Source organism: Rousettus aegyptiacus, unplaced genomic scaffold, assembly GCF_014176215.1.
Source record: "Rousettus aegyptiacus isolate mRouAeg1 unplaced genomic scaffold, mRouAeg1.p scaffold_m13_p_7, whole genome shotgun sequence".
Taxonomy (NCBI): Eukaryota; Metazoa; Chordata; class Mammalia; order Chiroptera; family Pteropodidae; genus Rousettus; species Rousettus aegyptiacus.
The window spans coordinates 57,250,589-57,270,157 of NW_023416310.1; the positions used below are offsets into that span (position 1 = coordinate 57,250,589).

The 19,569-nt window shown below is 39.2% G+C and overlaps 2 protein-coding genes across 4 annotated transcripts in view; one reads left to right on the forward strand and one right to left on the reverse strand.

Annotated features, from left to right (window-relative positions):
• Positions 1-19,569, reverse strand: part of REEP1 (receptor accessory protein 1) — a 110,178-nt gene that overhangs the window by 40,011 nt on the left and 50,598 nt on the right. For all 3 annotated transcript variants that reach the window (XM_016136495.2, XM_036223961.1, XM_036223960.1), the window contains exons 3-4: positions 8,578-8,654; positions 1,713-1,833 (exon numbers count right to left, since the gene is read on the reverse strand). In XM_016136495.2, coding sequence (XP_015991981.1) covers positions 1,713-1,833; positions 8,578-8,654 — 198 coding nt within the window. The remainder of the gene's footprint in view (positions 1-1,712; positions 1,834-8,577; positions 8,655-19,569) is intronic.
• Positions 10,669-11,279, forward strand: LOC118605242 (GTP-binding nuclear protein Ran-like). The gene is given in 2 exon segments (XM_036224562.1): positions 10,669-11,029; positions 11,032-11,279. Coding segments are annotated over 2 exon segments (609 nt in total).

Below are 19,569 nucleotides of genomic sequence, written 5' to 3' on the forward strand. Positions count from 1 at the left end.
ACTTCCTTTGCTGTGAAGTTCACAGGTAGGATAGTCAATGCCTGCTCATTCCTTGTTGAAGCTTCTCCAGGAAGTCACCACAGTAAGTTATCGCCATGACCCCTGACTGACTCTGGAAGCGATTCTTGGCAGCTCTTTAAAGTCAGTCATCTCACTTCAATGGAAATTACAGTGGCAGTTTCAAGATAAGGCTGGCGTTTGGTGAAAGGAAGGTAGGAAAAACAGTTTGATAACCAGGTCAAGAGAGGGATCACCATCCTTCAAATCCTACCCTTCCAAGACAGGAAGTGCTGTGTCCTAGCCCCTAAAGGGATTCTCAGAAATGTCTATAGCAGTCTGCTCATCCAACTAATATGTTCCCCAAAGCCCTCTCATAGAAGTCCAAAGTATTCAACTTTCAGAAATAATACAAATTAACATACAAAGCCACCTACGCTGTTCCTGTTTTATGTTAAAGAATCCTATCACATAATCAGTTCAGAAAGTCATATAATATATTAATGAATTATAAAATTTAGAACCGATAATGCCTCTCAGGAATTTATTCTAAGATAATAAGTCAAAAGAAGGAACTAAAACCCATTCATAGTGGTGCTCATGGATAATTATGAAGACCATGTAAAAACTAATTTTGTGCAAACATGTTTATGATCTCAGAATATAAATACTGTATCTATGTTGAGTTGTTGTTTTTTGATATCTGAGACTTTTGGTGCACTTAAAATTTAATTTTAAAGAAAAGTTACAGAGACTGGTATGCTTTGAAAAAGAAGTTATCAAACAAATTAGTAAGACAGTGGTAATATTTATTTTAATGGACTTTGCATTCATTACTGCATGAAATCTTTTAAAAAAATAGAACAATTCATTAAAAGCAAATATGCCAGACTAGGTTCAATGGAGATGTTAAAAGATAACATCATAGATAGCAACATTATAAGTACTTTAGAATTAAATTATTTTTCAAGAGATATAAGCTGTAATTTTTGCTTGAATTCTTAGTTATTTTTATCCTCCCCTGCAATTTCTCCTTGTCTTATTTTTTCCATTTCTGACATTAGACGAATCTACATTTTCATTTTAAAGATGTTTGTGAAGTACTTTGAAGCAAAACAAACACAAAAGATAAATAGCGTGAAACAAATTATTATGACTATTCTCATTAATACTTACCAACTGGTAATTACCAAAATAACAGGTATTTTGTTGGTAGAATATACATTTTATCATTGAACAATAAGCAAACATTGTACTAGAAATTTATTATATTTCAGTCTTTGTAGCTATCTGGGTACAAGTTCAAGTCATTTAATCTCTCTATGTTTCAGCTTTCCTATCTTTGTTAAGTTTTAAAAGTATTTTTTAATAGTCTATGTAAAAATCATATCTGCAAAAGGTCAGAGGCTGAGCATGATAAAAGGAAGGAGATTCAGTTTGGGAAATTGAATTATGAGTGAATCTTTTCTGTTGTTTCAGTTTATGGAAATGTTTTACAATAAATAATGACAACGTCTTTTTGAGAACTTCACAACTATTCCCAAACATGCCAGAAAAATAGACTTAAACAAAAAAATTAGAAGGAAGAAATTGCTGGGGCCAAATTAAGAGCCAATGAAGGGTTTCCTGCAATAAAATAGTCTGCCCTTTTTATTTATCGTTTTTAAATTTTTTCACTCACTGAAAGGAGTGAAAATCTGAGCAGCATAAATTACCTTTTCTTTTGAAGACAGCGTGGGATGTACAAACTTCCTGTATAGGAGGCTGGAGCCTTTTGTGTAGGGAGATAGCAGCCAGGCTACGAACGCTATTTTTAGTTCATAATAGAATGGAAACCTGGAGAGAGATGAGAAATACACACACATTCCTGTTAGGGTCTTGGCAACACTGCCCTGGGCCTGTGAAGGACAAGACCTGGCACATGGATGTGAGGCCCCCCGGATTCCTCCTTTCCCACCCATGAAGGTACATACACATGTTGCAGACACAAGGTCCATGTGTTTAGTGCATGAAATACTTAATATTTAATATATCAGAGTTTGGAATGAGGAAAGGTTTACTGAAATGGTACTGCAATGAGAAGATTGGAGCTTTCTAGTTTTCTCAAATCCATCTTAAGCATGCCCCAAGTTCTAGCACCCTATAGATCCAAGGAAGGGGATGGGAGGATCTCCAAATCTCTTTGTCTCCAGTCAGACCAGAAGTTACTCAAATCAAGTCTCAGGCAGAACTCTTCCAGTCAATAAGCATATGTATAGAAATGCAGGCTGGAATTAAGGTAGAGTCAGGGAGAAAAGCATTTCACCATGACATACACACACACAGCTCAAGCCCAAGGCCTATTTTCAAAGGTGGTTCATGTTTTCTTTTGTTGCCAAAGCAAACCGGGAACCCAGGCTCCTTCCAGCAATCACCCTCCAGCCATGTCGGGCAGTAGCTGGCGCTTCCTGCTGGGCTGCGCTCATTGAGGTTGGAGCAGATGACCCAGCCCCAGCCTTCCTATCCAGTCAGTCATTTACTCTTCACTCACGGCCAAGGAGGGACAAACACCCAGATGATTTGCAACAGGGCAGAACAGATAATGAAACTCCCCACTTAAAAAAAGCCTGCCCTTCTTGGCAGTCTTCTCAGCCCTAAAAGAGGTAGGCACAGGAACCTAGGTCTTGCCAGGAGAGAGAATGCTATTCACCCTGCTCAAGTTAATGGCAGGCACTGAAAGGAAGTGTGGTGGCTGAAAAATTGACTCTTACTGGAAATTACTGTTTGACTATTGCTATGGGCACGTAGGCCTTTGATTATAGGAACATAACATTCTAAACAAGCTTTCTGCTTCTGTAACCCCATTTATGTACCTGACCTGTGAGTTGACAGGTAGTGAATAGAAGAAAGATAGCCCTTTGTGTTTAGACAGAATGAAGAATGAGATTTGGGGCATAAAACCTGGTACCTCTACATTTTGGGGCTGCTTAATTTGAGGTCTGTGTACCCCTGGCAGACCCAGCTGGCTGAATAAAGAGTGTTTCCAATAACTCACTGAGTTCTGGTGGTCCGTGTGTCTTTCGGGGGCTGGCAGCTACGACAGAAGAAGAATACTGGGCAAGCCAAAATACAATTCTGGGGTTTGAGGTCCTGGATACTGTTTATTTATTCACCCCATAAGGTACCCAGTACCTACACGTGGCAGCTTGTGCTGAGGTGACAAGGGTGAGCAAAGAAGACCTGCTCCCTGCCCTCTCAGAGCTCCCAGTCTAGTGGAAACACAGGCAAGAGTCTAACATCATTGGCGGTGATGCTGCCTGGGGCGGTTATAGTCTCCCCACCATTCCAATACTATGCCTCTTCATAGTCTCGTCTGGGAAACAGAGATCAAGTAAATAATCACAAATAATATAGAATAGCAATCTGAGGCAAGTGCCATAAAAGGCTTCTGCCAACCCATTTGGCATCTTTGTACACAAAAGGAAAGGACGGCCCCTTCTGGATGCAGTCCTGCAAGCACCCGGATTACTAACAAGACTTTATCTGAATTTCAGCACCACTATTCTCCTTGGCCAGATATCTTGTGCTATGAACAACCTATGTAACCATGTTTGGCTGTCTTGATGCATATTAACCATATCTTTTTATTTTCTCTATTCTGATGCCTTGCTGACTCTGAAGATACTGCCCTTCCCAGGATTAGCCAATTCCTAAAGACAGTCCACAACTCACCTGCAAGTGTTCCTTTCGTATGCAAACCAACTAATCCGGAGCCTATACCCTGAGACCAGCTCCTTTATTGGGCTCTCACACTCTGGGCCACTACCCATCTGCCCTAATTACCCCAGGAATTTAGGGAACCAGACAGCCAACCCTAAAACTGCTTACCCTGCCTTGCCTGTTCCTTCCACAGAAACCACAGTATAAGCTCTTCCCCCCCATTTCCTACCTCTGTCTCCTGATGGAACTTGGTGCTTCCCCGTGTGGCCCTGTGTAGCATGTGAGTCTTCCTAGGGATCTGTGAGTATAACAAACTGCTTCCTTCATGGCAGTCATTTCCATGTCTGTGTGTCTTACTACACTTGATTAAAAGAAATCCTGAGTTCCTTTAAAGCATCATGCTAGTTTGGGAAATCAGAAAGGTAAATTCCTTCCAGGCATTCTCTCAGATAAAGGAGCCAAAAAAAAATAAAGAACAATTTCTAGCAAGCCATTTCAGAGCTCTCTAACTCTCACACAGACCTGAAATCTGCAGCTCCACCCACTCCTTTCCTCATAGAGGTCTCCTGATTCCTCGCCTTCTACCTCTGGCAGGCTCTTCCTGAATATTCCTTCAGCAGCTAGAAGACACTTTCACGTCAAGATTGCTTACTGTTTCACAGCCAGAACAGAGAAGGAGCTGAAGGAACAGAAGTGATTCTCCCACATTTGAATACTCTAGTGATTAGTAAGGGAGGAAATCTTGTCTTGCAAACAAGTATTTTCCAGCCCTAAGGGAAAAGCAAATGAATCTGGTAAACTCAGGCATCAACACGAGATACAGAGATAATCTCAAGGGGATCTAGTGTACTGCACTCTTTCATTTATTATGTAAAAGATATGTTTTTAAAATAGGTAAGGCACGCATATAGTTTAAAAATTCTAAATGTCCATGGACTATAGACTAGTGGTTACCAGTTGGTAGTGGGTAGGGGAGGAGAGGGGAGGAAGATGGGGTGAAGGGGGTCAAAGATAGGGGTTAGGGGGAGTGTGAAGTGGGTAAAGGGGATCAAATACATGGTAGCTGAAGAAAACTGGACTTCGGGTGGTAAACACACAATAGATTATACAAATATCAAATTACAATGTACACCTGAAAATTATATAATTGTATTAACCAATGTTACCCCAATAAACTTAATTTAAAAAAACACATACGAACAAAGAGTCTCCTTGCCATCCCAGACCCATAGTCCCTTTTCCAAAAGCAAAAACATCATAAGTTTCTTGCATATCCTTCCAGAAGTAGACTGGGGCTAAGAAATACAACCACGTGGGTATCTATGACTCCCTTAACCCCCATACACACACAGTCACTTTCCAAACTCCCCTCCTTACTTACTGCCCCCCACCCCCACATTAAAAGGGTACTCTGGAGATTATTTCAAGATGACTCTGTAATTATCACACTAGGACCAGGCCCTTGCCAGGGATCGTAAGGGTCCCCAGGTTGGGCCTCTCAGACCCTGTGTTTCCCAGAGGCCTTGAGGGCTCTACCAATAAAATCACTACCAACCAAGTCTGCTTACAGCCATCCTACCACCATCCTCAGCCTTCACCTAAGAAATGGAAAGGACCCTGCTTATTCTGTGAGGATATACCCTTGAATGGTCCTGACCTCTAGGATGCGTTTGAAGAAAAAAGGCCAGATACACCCACCACATTTCCTCCATATGCACAGCACTGGGCTGCCTGGGGCAGCTGCAGTCCCCCTGACACCCCAATACAACCTTGCTTCATCCTCCAGAGGGGTAAATTTTTCTAAGGTGGTTGGTCAACTGATGAAACTGTCAAAAATACAGGCAATTAACATGTACAGAAAATTTTGGAAAAAAACACAAGTAACTTTTAACAGTGGTACCGCTGGGTGAGGGGGCAGACACTAGAAGGAGAGAGACTTACTTTTTAGTGTATCTCAATTTTATTCTGCCATATGCATGCAGTATTTTATAAATTTTAAAAAACTAAATAAAATCACTTACACAAATTGTGAAACGAGCCACTGTGATAAAATCACTGTTTTCATTAAGATAGAAAGTTGTTAAAAAGTTAACTATGAAGTGGGTACTGCCCTAGGGGAGAGGTGGGAAGAGGGAAATGGGTGCAGGGAAGAGTGACGGAAAATAGAACGTGAGGAACGAGCTCCAGTCCTGGAAGCGAACAGAAGTTAAAGATGTTTCTGGGAAGCCAAGGATCCATTTTAGGATAGAAGCTTTCCTTTTTTATCTTAGAGAGAGTACACAGCTGCTGGGCTGGTGTCCATATTTCTGGGAGGGACACAGGGCTCTGCCTGTCCTGTGCCTACTCCCAGGATCAGAGGGAAAGGGAGAGGGAAAATTCTCCCAGAAAAGGCTATGATCTGTAATACTGCAGGTTAGCACAAAAAGAGAAAGCAGGCTGAGGTCAATGCCAGGCTGCAGGCTAAAGCAGGCAGGGAAGGTTCCCATGATTACCTTCCCTGAAGAAGTGGAGCTCAGGGCACCAGGAGAGGGGCAAGGGGCCCTCATTTCCCACCCAGAAACTGCCTGGACAGCTCCAGCTAAGAGGAACCCGATGAAGCCTCTACATGGATCAGGAAGAGAGGGTCATTCTACTCATACCTGCACACATGCTCTAAATACACCAGGTATCAAATGCTCGCCTATGGTAAGCAGAATTTTTGTTCCATGACCTTCTCATTCTGGTGTTACTCCCATAAATATGTTCTCTTGATATGGAAAAGGGGATTTTATAAATGTAATTAAGATTATTATCAGTGGCCTTTCAGATAGGGAGATTATATTAGATTATTGGGGTAGACCTAATCTAATCATATGATCCCTTAAAAGCAAAAGCAGAAGATAGACTCTAAACATGAAAAGAATTCCATATGTCAATGTTGGCATGAAGGTGAAGGGGGTGGCATATATCAGAGAAATGGGGACCTCAGTCTTACAGCCACAAGGAACTGAACTCTGCCAACCACACTGACGAGCCTGGAAGTGGACTCTACCCCGGAGCCTGCACATAAGAGCCTAGGCTGGTCCACACACTGCTTTTGGCTTTGTGAGGTCCTGAGCAGAGGACTCAGTTGGTTACACCTGGACTTGTGACTCACAGAAACTGTGAAATAATAAATGTCTGTTGTTTTAAGCTGCTAAATTTGTGGCAATTTGTTACAGCAGTAATAGAGAACTAGTGTATCTCTCCAAATCAAAATCATATTAAGTCTGAAAATGGTTTTTGAGCATTTATTAGGTACAAAACTCTAAAATTTCAAGGCCATGGATAAGGACGCATTGCAGTTACCATGGAGGGGCACACCCAGCATCATACAGGGTTTCCATTTAGCTGAAAGCGGCAAAGCTGGAACACTTATATTCCTGGGAAAGAGCTTGTAAGACTAATGCAATCCCCACTGGTGTTCATGGAAAAAGACAAGAGGACAGCAGAAGGCCACCCGGCACCAGACAGAGGATATTGCTAAAAGGGAAAACTGGAGGACATGAGCCGTCCATGCTGTTAAATCTATTACATAGTCCTCACTAGCCCTGGCCTGTTACCCTCATCTACGCAGGACAGACAGGGGCCTCCCGGGTGGAGGTCTGTATCAAATGGGGCTTGACTCCTAGTGTCACACTCTGAGGCCTAGGAAAGACAAAGAAAGGCTCAGCAGAGTTCCTTCTCTGCTCCTGGAGACTCAGCCCATCCTGAGTCAGTTGTTGATTGGGCGTAGGGCAATGCAGGATGGCACAAGCATATAAATTGGATAATCCAGATTCCTCCCCTATAGTTCCAGGCCACAATGGCTGAGACATCTACTTCTCTCAGTGGAGATGAAAAACCAGGCTCCTTTGGAAAACAAAACAAAACAAAACAAAACATACTAAAGCCATTAAGGCCACTGACCCAAACAGGATGCAGAGAAGTGGTGCTCAGGTCTGGGCCTTGGCCTGGGACAACCTGGATAGAAAGTTCATACTGACTCTTTTTGGGTGAGAATTTCTTCCTCCAAAATGGAAATATCTATTTTTTTTTTCTAATGATATTAGATCATGGTAAAACATTCATATAACATAGCAAATGTTAAACTAATCCCAAGATTTGAACCATGGCACAGTTGTGGAAATAACCCTGGTTAACAGATGGGTATTTTCCACACTACTTTTAGTACATTTACATGTGCACAGACAAACTCAATTCCTTGAAATAGAAGCAGGATATTATGTACTATCCACAGTCTCTTTCACCTAAGAAACAATATATTAATACATAGAACTAGCTTATGATTCTTACTTGCTCCATTGCTGTAATAGCTTCATTGTTTATAAGAAAAAATTATCCATCAAAAGGAGATTGATTAAATAAATTGTGGTCCATCTATACCATGAAATTCTATGTGGCCATTTAAAAATAGATCTATTTATGTTTATATATATACACACGTAAATTCTTTTTAAAAAGTACAGTATATATAACTGAATAGTAGTTATGGTGACAGTGAATAGTGTAGAAGAGGAACTCAGTTTTATTGCATACTTTTGTGTACTTTTTCTTTCCTTTTTTTTTTTTTTTAACATAATGAATGCTTCTTTACCAACTCCATTAATCAAGGAATTGTGTTTATCATGTCCACCATTGTACCATTATAAGAACAAACCCTGGTCTTACAAGGTCATTCAATAAATATTTAGGTGAAGAACAACTTTATAGACTAATTTATTTAAATATTCCAGTTAACATCCCTGTACCTGCCTCTCCTTCCTGAAGTAAGTTTCAAGACTGCTTTTACTCTTTTCCCACCTCTCTCCAGACACTAGGCAGTATCTTCTCTTGAAAAGTCCCAATTTTTGAAGTACTTACCAACAAAGGAAGATGTCGGTGAATGTCTCTGCTGTGGTGAAAAGTGCAAATATAATCCAGTACATCATCCATTTGACCTGTTGAACAAAAAAGCCACAAAGCTGGAAAAGAAGGTCAAGGATAAATGGCTGCCCAACATCAAGAAGAAAAGGCAGTGGATGCTTAGGCACGTCCAGGCAGTATATCCCGCATTTGTAACTCCTGCTTCCTATCCTTCCCCAGCGCATGTCTAGTTCCATTCCAGACCTTGGGGCTGGAGGCAAACAGGCTGTTTCTACAATTTGCCCAGGCTCAAGGTCAATGCAGACCCTAGGTGACCTTCAATAGCCCTCAGGTGAGCCAGAGAGACCTACAGACCAGGAGTGACTGAGGATGCAGTCGGGCCATTTTTCTAAGACTAATACGAGGCGAGGAAACTCTCCAGGCCTTCACAGAGACACACACTGGCATGAACTTTAACAAGGATAGACGCTCTGGGATGGAATGGTGGTAATTCTTACTGGCCACCTAAGAATATTTTCTGTGGGAAAGCCCCACAGCCTCTTGCAAAAATTGGACCTTTAAAAAAAAATCTATCCTACATGACCATCCATTTCCATTTCCACTGCCTCTCTTCCAGAGTTTAGGCCTTGGTCTCCTCTCTTCTGAACGACTGCAAGAGTGTCTCCTAACTGCTTCCCTTATCTCTTGGTTTTCCTCTCACCAACCCATGCTATAAATCATCTCCATACTAATTTTCTAAAAGCATGAACTCATCAGACCACTCTTAAATTTAAAATCTTGCAGCCTGCAGAATAAAGTTCAAATTCCTTAGTCTCCTCCTTCTGGTTTCTGGTAATGGTAGGGTAGTTTGTATTGGACTAACCCTCCTGATAATAATCTTGAACAAATATTTTAAAACAGCTGTTCGAGGGCACTAGAAAGCCATCAAAAGCTGACAGAAAATGAAAGGGATTCAACTCTTGAAATAAGGAAACCATACCAGGACAGATCTATGTTGATGTGACTGAGATACTCCCCAACCTGCAATCATGGGGCAGATAGAACTCAAAAAGAAATTCACAGTCTTATTTTGCTGAGGAACTAAAGAATGGCATTTGAGACTACTGGAGAGATGCTGAAAATTAAGAAGGAAAAATTCCATAAAGAACGAAGCCATAAGGAGGCAGGTCCCCAAATCCACAAATAAATTCCCTTCGAATTGTTGGCCGGTCTCTGAATTGCAAAGAATCAGGTAGTAGTACTCCAAAGTGGCTGAGTAAAAAAATAAAATAAAAAGTTGGAAAGCTGAAAGAGTTAAGCAGAGATTCAGTTTCTTCCTCCTGTAGGAGAAATAGTTTGGAGTTCAAGCCTCATTAAATTAGAGGAGCTTGGAAATTTCCACTAAAACATCTCAAACGCCGTATCTTTGGAATAAAAATTATGTTTTAGGACTAAGATATTAGCTCTAGGACTAAGGGCAAAACTCAAATACCTGCCCCTACAAAATGTAAAACCTACCTACCACAATGTCAGGATGAATTTAACTACCTGGTAGAACAAAACTTCACATTCTTTACAAGAAGGCAACGTAAATCCAGAGTTTCTATGATGTGTAATACATAAATTCCAGTAAACAATTTAAAAAGTACACATATGAAGGAATAGGGAAATATAATTCATGGTCAAGAGAAAAATTGGTTAATAGAGACAGAGCCACAGATGACCTAGATGTTAGAATTAGTGCACAAGGACTTTAAAAAGTATAATCTGTTTTGAGACAACTAGATATCCACATGTGAATAAAGTTGGACTTATACCTCACACCATATACAAAAACTTACTCCAAAACAGATTGGAGATCTAAATGTAAGAACTCTTACCAAGAAAATATGACTGATTTTTTGTGATTTTGGATCAGGCAATGGTTTCTTAAATATGGCACCAAAAGCACAAGTGACCAAAGAAAAAAATAGATAAATTAGACTCGGTCAAAATTTAAAACTTTTTTTATTTCAAAGAACACTGACAAGAATGTGAAAAGTTGGCTTCCACTATCTTTCCAGCTCTCAGTCAGATGGGTCCAGAGACGCTTCTGGAAGTAACATCATGATGGCTGTCAAAGGAGAACCCCAACTTCAGTTCAAACTTGTACTAGTTGGAGATGGTGGGACTGGAAAAACTACATTCATGAAATGTCATCTGACTGGTGAATTTGAGAAGTATATAGCTACCTTGGACGTTGAGGTCTATCTCCTTGTGTTTCATGCCAACAGAGGACCTGTTAAGTTCACTGTATGGGACACAGCCAGTCAGAAGAAGTTTGGTGGACTGATAGACAGGTATTACATCCAAGCCCAGGGTGCGATTATAATGTTTGATATAACTTCAAGAGTTACTTACAAGGATGTACTAAATTGGCACAGAGATCTGATACAAGTATGTGAAAACATCCTCATCATGTTGTGAGGCAATGAGTGAGTTTTAAGGACAGGAAAGTTAAGGCAAACTTTGAAAAGCCCTTCCTTTGGCTTGCTATAAAACGAATTGGTGACCCTTACTTGGAGTTTGTTGCCAGGCCTGCTCTTGCCCCACCAGAGCTTGCCACAAACCCAGTTTTGGCTGCACAATATGAGTATGATCCGGAGGTTGCTCAGACAACTGCTCTTCCAGATAAGGATAAAGTAAAGCTGGAACCCAGCGTAAGAAGTCTAGTTTTATAGGCAACTGTCCTTGATGTCAGTGGTGCCGCATGTCTGTCACTTTAATATATAGCTAAGCAGAACATGTGCTTAACCTTCAGGATGCTAAAGGAGATAAATGGGCTTTGGACCTGCATATTTAGCTGTTTTGGAACACAGATGTTTCCGTATTGAGTTCCAGATATAAGGCTGCTACAGTCACATCACAATATTCACTGGTGAAATCTTGTTATTGTCATTCCCATTCCTTTTTGTTTAGAATCAGAATAAAGTTGTATTTCAAATATCTAAGCAAGTGAACTCACCCCTTGTTTAATAAGCATTTTAAAATTACTAATTAGGAAAGCTGGGCTGTTGCTATTTAGATTGCCTTTACTATCCGATCTATTTGATTAAATTCTTCCTGTCTTTATTTTTTGTACATTTGAATCACTTCACACAAATGATATGATAGAGGTCAACAGTATTTTATTTGGTAAGCTGTTAGGAGGTGTAAATATTATCCACGCAGTTAAGCTAAAATAACACTACTCCACCTGCCTTGGGGCTAGGTAGTATAACCTAGGGAAGAGATTTAGGCGACCTGAATAAAAATAGTATGAGTTTAGACATATCAAATACATATTTTAAGAATCATAATTGCTTTTTTTTTTATGGCAAAAGTAACCATGTGCTAATACAGAGCTTTTAAAAGTTGGATGAATAAAACCATACAAATGATAGCAAATGCTTGAGGGAAGTCTCATCTGTTAAAAATGAATATAAATTAAGCATTTATTTGCTTTTTGTTTTAATGCCACATATTTAATGTAAAGTTCACATTTTAGGCAGATATTCCATATTTACCTGTTGCTTTCAAGTGCTCCTAAGCTTTAAAGTTACCGAAAATTAAAGATTTAAGTTAGATGCACCGCAGCTTTATTTTTTTTCTTAATGATTTTTGTGGGCAGTCCAAGGACATAGACAAAATAACCAGAAATACTACTACAACAGAAAAGTAGATCTTAGAATGCTTCTCAATAACATGAAACAGACTGTAAAACTTTTATTAAATTAATCATTTATCTTCTGTGTGGTTTCCACTTTCGAAAATGCATTGGGTCTCTCCGGCCTGAGTTTGATCCCAATGACACTGTACTATCGCAATTTGAGTCTTAAAAATAAGATCTATTTGCTCATAAATACCTAAAAAGTTAGGAAAGGATCACTTACATATATTAAAATATAAGATAAAAAGGGTAGAACTAAATGAATTTCAATTTATTAAGACTGAAAAACTGGTATCAGTAGATACACTTACAGATTTGCATTGCTGTATATGCTATATTCAATTCAGAAACAGATTTTAACAGTGTGAGATGGGAAAAGTTACCATAATCAGGATGAAAACTTTCATTCAAATAATTTAGCATAAGGAGTATGTGTTGTTTGTAACCTTACATAGAATGCAAGTATGACGGATATTATGACTCTTAAATGTAACAGTTAAATTTTGGAAGCTGCTTGTTTAATATGGGGTGGGAGATAATGTACAAATCATTGAAAAAAAATTTGTTACAAAAAAATTGCTTCTACTTTGCTTAAAAATGTGAAAAGACAACACACGAAAGGGGAGAAAATACTTGAAAATCAGTATCTGATAAGGTATTTGTATCCAAATATATAAAGAATTCTTACAAGTCAAAAATAAAAAGACAAATAATGCAATTTAAAGTTTAGAAAAGGCCCAACTCTATTACAAAATTGAATCGATAATTAATAAATCCATTTATTAATTTATGATACAAACTCTCAGCAAAGTAGGAACAAAGGGAAATCTCCATAACTTGATAAAGAACATTTCAAAAACCCTAGAGCTAATATATTTAATGGTGAGAAATTAGATACTTTCCCCTTCATATCAGGAACAAGGCAAAGATGTCTCTTATTACCCCTATTCATTATCATACAGGAAGTCCTAGCTAATGCAATAACACATGAAATAAAATAAACAGGTATACAGACTGAGAAGAAACCGATTAAACTGCTGTAGATGGCATGACTGCCTATATACAAAATCCAAAAGAAGTTACAGAAAAACTTCTGGAACTAATAAGCAACAATAGCAAGGTTGCAGGATATAAGGTTAATATATCAAGGCCAATTGCTTTCTTAGGTACCAAAAAAGAAAACTGAAACTCGAAATTAAAAAACAATACCACTTATATTAGCACCTCCAAAAATGAATTACTCAGGAATATATCTAATAATCTAATATATACATATATCTAATAAGTAAAAGATCTATATAAAGAAAAATACAAAGCTCTGAAGAAATCAAAGAAGATATAAATAAATAGAGAGATAATTCCACATTTATGGAGAGGAAGACTCAATACTGTCGAGGAATCAGTTCTTCCCAACTTGATCTGTAGATACAATGGAATCCAAATCAAAATGCCAACAATTTTTTTTTTTTTGGTAGACATCAACAAACTGATTTTAAAGTGGAAAGGTGAAAGACCAAGGATAGCCAACAAAATAATGAAGAACAAAGTTGTAGGGCTGACACTACCTATTTATTTATTTACTTATTTACTTATTTATTATAAAGCTATAATAATCAAGACAGTGTTATTGCTGAAAGAATAAATCTATCTTTAGAATAGACAAATAGAGAACTCAGAAATAGATCCATAAATATAGTTGACTGATCTTTGACAAAGGAGCAGAGGCAATTCAATAGAGAAATGATAATTTTGTCAGCAAATGGTAACAGGACAACTAGATATCACATGAAATCAACCAACCAACAAAGAAGTAAATCAGTAAATGAATGAATGAATGAATCTACGTACTGGTCTGCCATCTTTCACAAAAATTAACTCAAAATGGATCACAGATCTAAATGCAAGATGCAAAAGATAACATTTCTAGAAGCTAACACAGCATTCAGATAACCTTGGGCTTAAGTTTTCTACTATAACATATGACATATGGAAGAAAAAAACTGATAACTTGAACATCATTAAAATTAAAAACTTCTTCTCTGCAAAACACACTTGAGAAGATAAAAAGACAAGCCACAGAATGAGAAAAAATATATACATATCTAAAGAATTTGTACCCAAAATATACAGAAAAACCCTTAAAACTCAACAAAGATTTGAACTCTGAAATATATTACTCAATAAGTTACAGCTGACCCTTGAAAAACACAGGTGTTAGGAGAGCCTACTTCTAGCACAGTCGAAAGTCCACATGTAACTACTACAGTCAGCCGTCTCCATATGCTATTCCTAACCATGAACAACACAGGTTTGAAGTGTTCAGGTCAACTGAACAAAATCTGTGTATAAGTGGAGACAGTTCAAACCCACGTTGTTCAAGGGTTAACTATACTTAGATACCTTCTTTACTCAGAAAAAAAAAAGACTGTCCCTAGGAAACACATTGGTTTAGTCCACCAAAAGTAACTGCGGTCTGAGACACCATATGCTGCCAAGGTTATGGGCAACAGAACAGGCACCTTAGCAGTGGGTAAATAAGCTGTGAAATCCATGGAATTCCAGTATCTAGGAATTCCCAACACTGGTATCCAGATAAATTTCCTCTCGACAAACAGGCTTTTTCTCTTTAGTATTCAAACCATGCGCTCTAGTGTCTTCAGTTAAAAACAAAGGACGATGACAATGACAATAAAAAAACCCTTTCCTGGACACAATCCTGAGCTACAAACTCCTCGAGTCATTTACACTTGTAGTGTCTCCTTAATCGTCTCCCACTTAACTCGGTGCACTGCATCCATTACATTTATTCTGCTCTTACTGAAGTTTTCGTTTTGTGACACACTTCAAGGGAATGTAAGGAACCCTTTTTCAGTTTTTTATTTACTCGCTTTACAGCTGGATGTGAAACTATCACTTCCTGAAAAGTTCTCCCAACACCACAACTGTCTTGGATTTCCTCTTGCCTTTCTGGCTGCTTCTCAGGCTCATCGATTCCTCCCCAGGGCTTTGTTTTAAGACATTATCTTCTAACTCTGAACTAGACACTCTCAGGGTAAAACTCTGCATTCCTCACCTAACAGAGCCAATCAATCAGCAAGTTCTATCACTTCCACCTTCTTATTTATGTTGACTTTATCTTTGTTTCTCCATGTCCTCTGCCATTTCTTTACTTTGGACCACCAACTCCTCCGGTCTAGAATAGAACTACGGCCTTTTGCTTCGTCTCCATACCTCTGCCCCTTCCCAATCTTTCCTCTACATTCCAGAGAGAATGATCTTGTTAGGTCCAAATTTGATGATTCTCCTTCCTAGCTTAAAGCCTTCAAGAGTTCCTTATTATTAAGATAAAGCCTGAATTCCTTAAATTGGCCTACAAGTCCTTGCATGAACTGGACCTTAATTATGCCATAAAAAGCTCTCCTCCCACCCATACTTTCTTGAATTTTCTACTCATTATAATGAACCTCTTTCAGTTCCCTGAACAGTGCCTCTTCTTTTGCCTCCAGATTTCAGTCTAAATGTCATTTCCTCTAGGAAGTGTCCAAAGTTGGAATAAGTACCCTCTCTTTTCTTCCTCCCACACTGTCATACATATTCCCTGTCAAAACACTTATCGCACTTAGCTTTGAAAGTACCTGTTTCTTCCTATGCTTTTCTCACTAGCTTATAAGTTCACTGAGAGTGGAGACCAATTCTTCTTGCATATCATTATATCTCCAGTACCCAAACAGTTCCTGGCACATAGTAGGTACTCGATGAATATGTTTTGAACGACTGGATTAGAATGTTGGCAGACAACTTCGAAATGGCTGAGAAGGAATATACTTTGGGAAATACTGGTCTAGGTGACTGAGAAAAGGTAGAATTAGATAGCTTTTAAGAAAATAGATGTTCCCCATGAGTACCTGCTGAATGGATGGATGGATATACATGGGAGGAAAGAGGCCTGTTAAAGTCAGGGCATGGTGTGATATGAAACCACTCACATCGGCAAGAAAGTAAAGAAAGAGGCAATTTAGGCTGAGAACCATAAAGCTGAAGGCAATCTGAGGGTCCAGGAGACATACATGAATGCCCAACAGGCCTCTGGAAAAGAGGGAGATCGAGGCATGGCAAAGAGTGGGCCTGAAGTGTTAGCATAAAGAAGTTTCCATCAGGTACTCCTTCACTTTACAATATTTTCACGTAGAAAGAACAGTCTGAGAACAATTTGCTGAGCCTAACAAGATAAATGGAATACTGGTGGCTCACAGAGATGAAAACTATAAATAAATTACCAGGAAATGTTTTTTTTCCATCATACTACAGAGAAACCAAATTATGGTTATATTTTCCAAGGTCTGAAATAGAACTTGTCAGGTTCAAGGAATTCTATCCAAAACTCTCTGCAAGATGATGACGAGCCTGGGTGGGCAAGCATCCGGAATAGAGAGAGGGAGCTATGGCCAATTTGAGAGGTAATGACCAGGAGTGAGGAAATCAGAGAGAAGCTGTGATCCTGGGTCATAACAAGAGGGTAGAAAGCAGAGCCTGGAGACTTTCCATGAGCCACAGAGATGGGTTGAGACACCGGGGCCCACAACACCACTCTCCCAGGGCACCTAGCAGCCTGCAAAAGGCCACCCCAGGGGCTACGGAGGTAGCCTGCTTACCCATCTATTTAGCCTCATCTCATCTTTGGATCCAGTCACACTATTTCTCAAGCCTTTCACACTCCCTTTTGCATCTGGGTCCTGCTTAAGCCTCACAGGAAATTCCCTATGCCAAATGACTGAGAAAGCAACAATTTGAGTCTGGTGTACAGATGACTCTGTACCATCTGCTGGCAGGAGCTTGCGGCGGACGGCTGTATAGTCAGGCGTAGCTCTGAGAGAATGAGGGAGTGAAATTCCCCTGTAGGCAGAACTTTGACAAGTGCACTTAGCCTGGAAGGAGAAATGTCCTGAGAAAATGCATTTATCCCATCAGGTGTATTAACTATATTTTCTTATTTTTTGTATTCTTGATCCTCTGGCATGTGAGGCCTTGCTGACTGGGGAGAGACTGCCCCCTCCCAAAAATAGCCAATTCTTAGAAATAGCAAAAGACTTATTCCAGAGTGTACCTTTCACATGCAAATTGAACAATGCAGCGCCTATACTTCAAAAGAGTTCCTTTGTGGAGCTCTCACAGGTTGAGCCAATATTCCCCAGCCCAAAAAGACCCCAGGGCCAGATACCAGATAACTAGAGGCAGCAGTTACACCTTAGAGCCTGCTGAAATTATTCAAACTAGCCAACCCTAAACCTGACTACAGTGCCTTACCTTGACTTCTCTGTAGAAACCACAATAGAGGTTGTTGCCCACCTATTTCCCTCACTCTCCCTGACTCCTAACCAATTCTGGTGCTTCTCCGTGTGGCCCTGAGTGGAGTGCTGTGCCTTCTACTTCTAGGGAGCTGCGAGTAAAAACTTCCTTCATGACAGACATTTCTCTGTTTACAAACCTTATCACACCTGATTAAAACAAATCCCAAGTGCATTTAAAAATGTCAGGTAAGGACTTGGCTTACCAATGAGGTACCTAGAAGCATAGACCAGTGTTGAGGAATGATCTCATTTTAGAGTGATGTGAATGAACCCACAGAATGCAGATATTTGTGGCCTCTGCTTGACCAGCACCATTGGAATCATCTAGGAGCTAACTTGTTAGAGATACAGAATCCCAGGCCCCACCTCAGACCTAATGGATCGGAACCTGTATTTTAATGAAGTCCTCAGTTCATTCATATGTATGTTAAAGTTTGAGAATCACTGGTCTAACTGACTCACAGCATTTCTGCTTCTCAACCCCAAACTTCCAAGTTCTGCTTTTTAATAATTTTAGTACTTGGGGAAATGGATGTTTCTTTCTACCATGGAGACAGATGGTTCCCATGAAGTGAAAGCAGAGACTAGACTGTCACTTGGTCATTTCAGGACCACTAGGAAATAGATAATAAAGGGACTTATGAGCTTGGATGGAGTGATATTTTGCTCATCAAGGGGAACCAAGGTTGCTGCTGTATAATGTGGCAGGAAGTAGGGTGGGTGGAAGTTAATGGTCCTCTGGGGGATCGCATACTATTGTTTCATTCAGAGGTCAAAGTCAAGGGGCCACTGCTACAACCCTACAGAGACAGGATTACTAAGGTCTCAGATTTCTCAGGAAGGAAGACTTAGGCCACATCATTAGATAAGAAACTCCATTATTTTGAACTATTTTACAACTGTGTAAGTTACAGAAAATTGATTGCACTGTAAATTAATTTTATCCAGTGAAGGTATAACTGATCTCCCCACCCACCCAAGAAATCAGCTGAACATCTATTAAGAAATTCATTTCATCACTCTGGATTGCTTGTTGTTTCTGCTCTTTTTAGTCTCCTTTGAACTGCTGTTTAGCATCTTACTAATTCCCTCATTAATTAATGAGTTAAATAAAATTTTTGACATGTGTCAATGATTTTATCTAAAAATTATCTTTTTAAAAAAGACATAAATACCAATTATGGACTCATGCCCATGTGCATGACTAAGGACTGTAGCGTCTATCACTGTTATTTTTCATTTCTTTGTTACATATAAATTTAAATATTTTAATTAATTTTGGTTTTATTTATTCTCCTTCTTTCCTCTAATATAGTCTACGGCGTGTGGCAGTGATGGCTCGCTTGATAAGTTAATATTTTTAGAGTGCTGAATATTAAGCTTAGATCCTGTCAGAGCCAGAGGAAGAGAGATACTAAACCTGGAGCTAGACTCAGCTGAAGAAATTTGGATTTGGCAAGTAAATAAGTTATACAGAATTCTTGTTGGATGGTTCAATTTAAAGCCAAAATTGGGGTAAAAGAGTGGATGTTGATGTTGGGCAGCCAAAGAAGTAACTGTAATAAATATATATACTATATATAAAATATGTAAGTACATGATTATGGTATATATTATATTTTAATTTTATTAAATATAATAATGCATAATATATAGAGAATATATGTATATATATTTTTAAATTTATTTACTTTAATTAGTTTCAAGTATGGTGTTCATTGGTTAGACATCTACATAGTTCTTAAAATGATACCCTCAATTGCTCCCTCCTTCCCTGACCCTCCACTGGCCAACGTATTAATGCTAACTGCATTCTCTATGCCGTGCTCTTCATCCCCATGACCATCCATCTGCTACTAATTTGTACTTCTTTAACCTTTCAGCTCACTCTCCCAGTCCCCCAAACCCCTTTCTTCTCTGTCCGTCCCCAAATTGTCCACTGTATTTGAGGCGGTTTTTGATTAATTTGTTCTT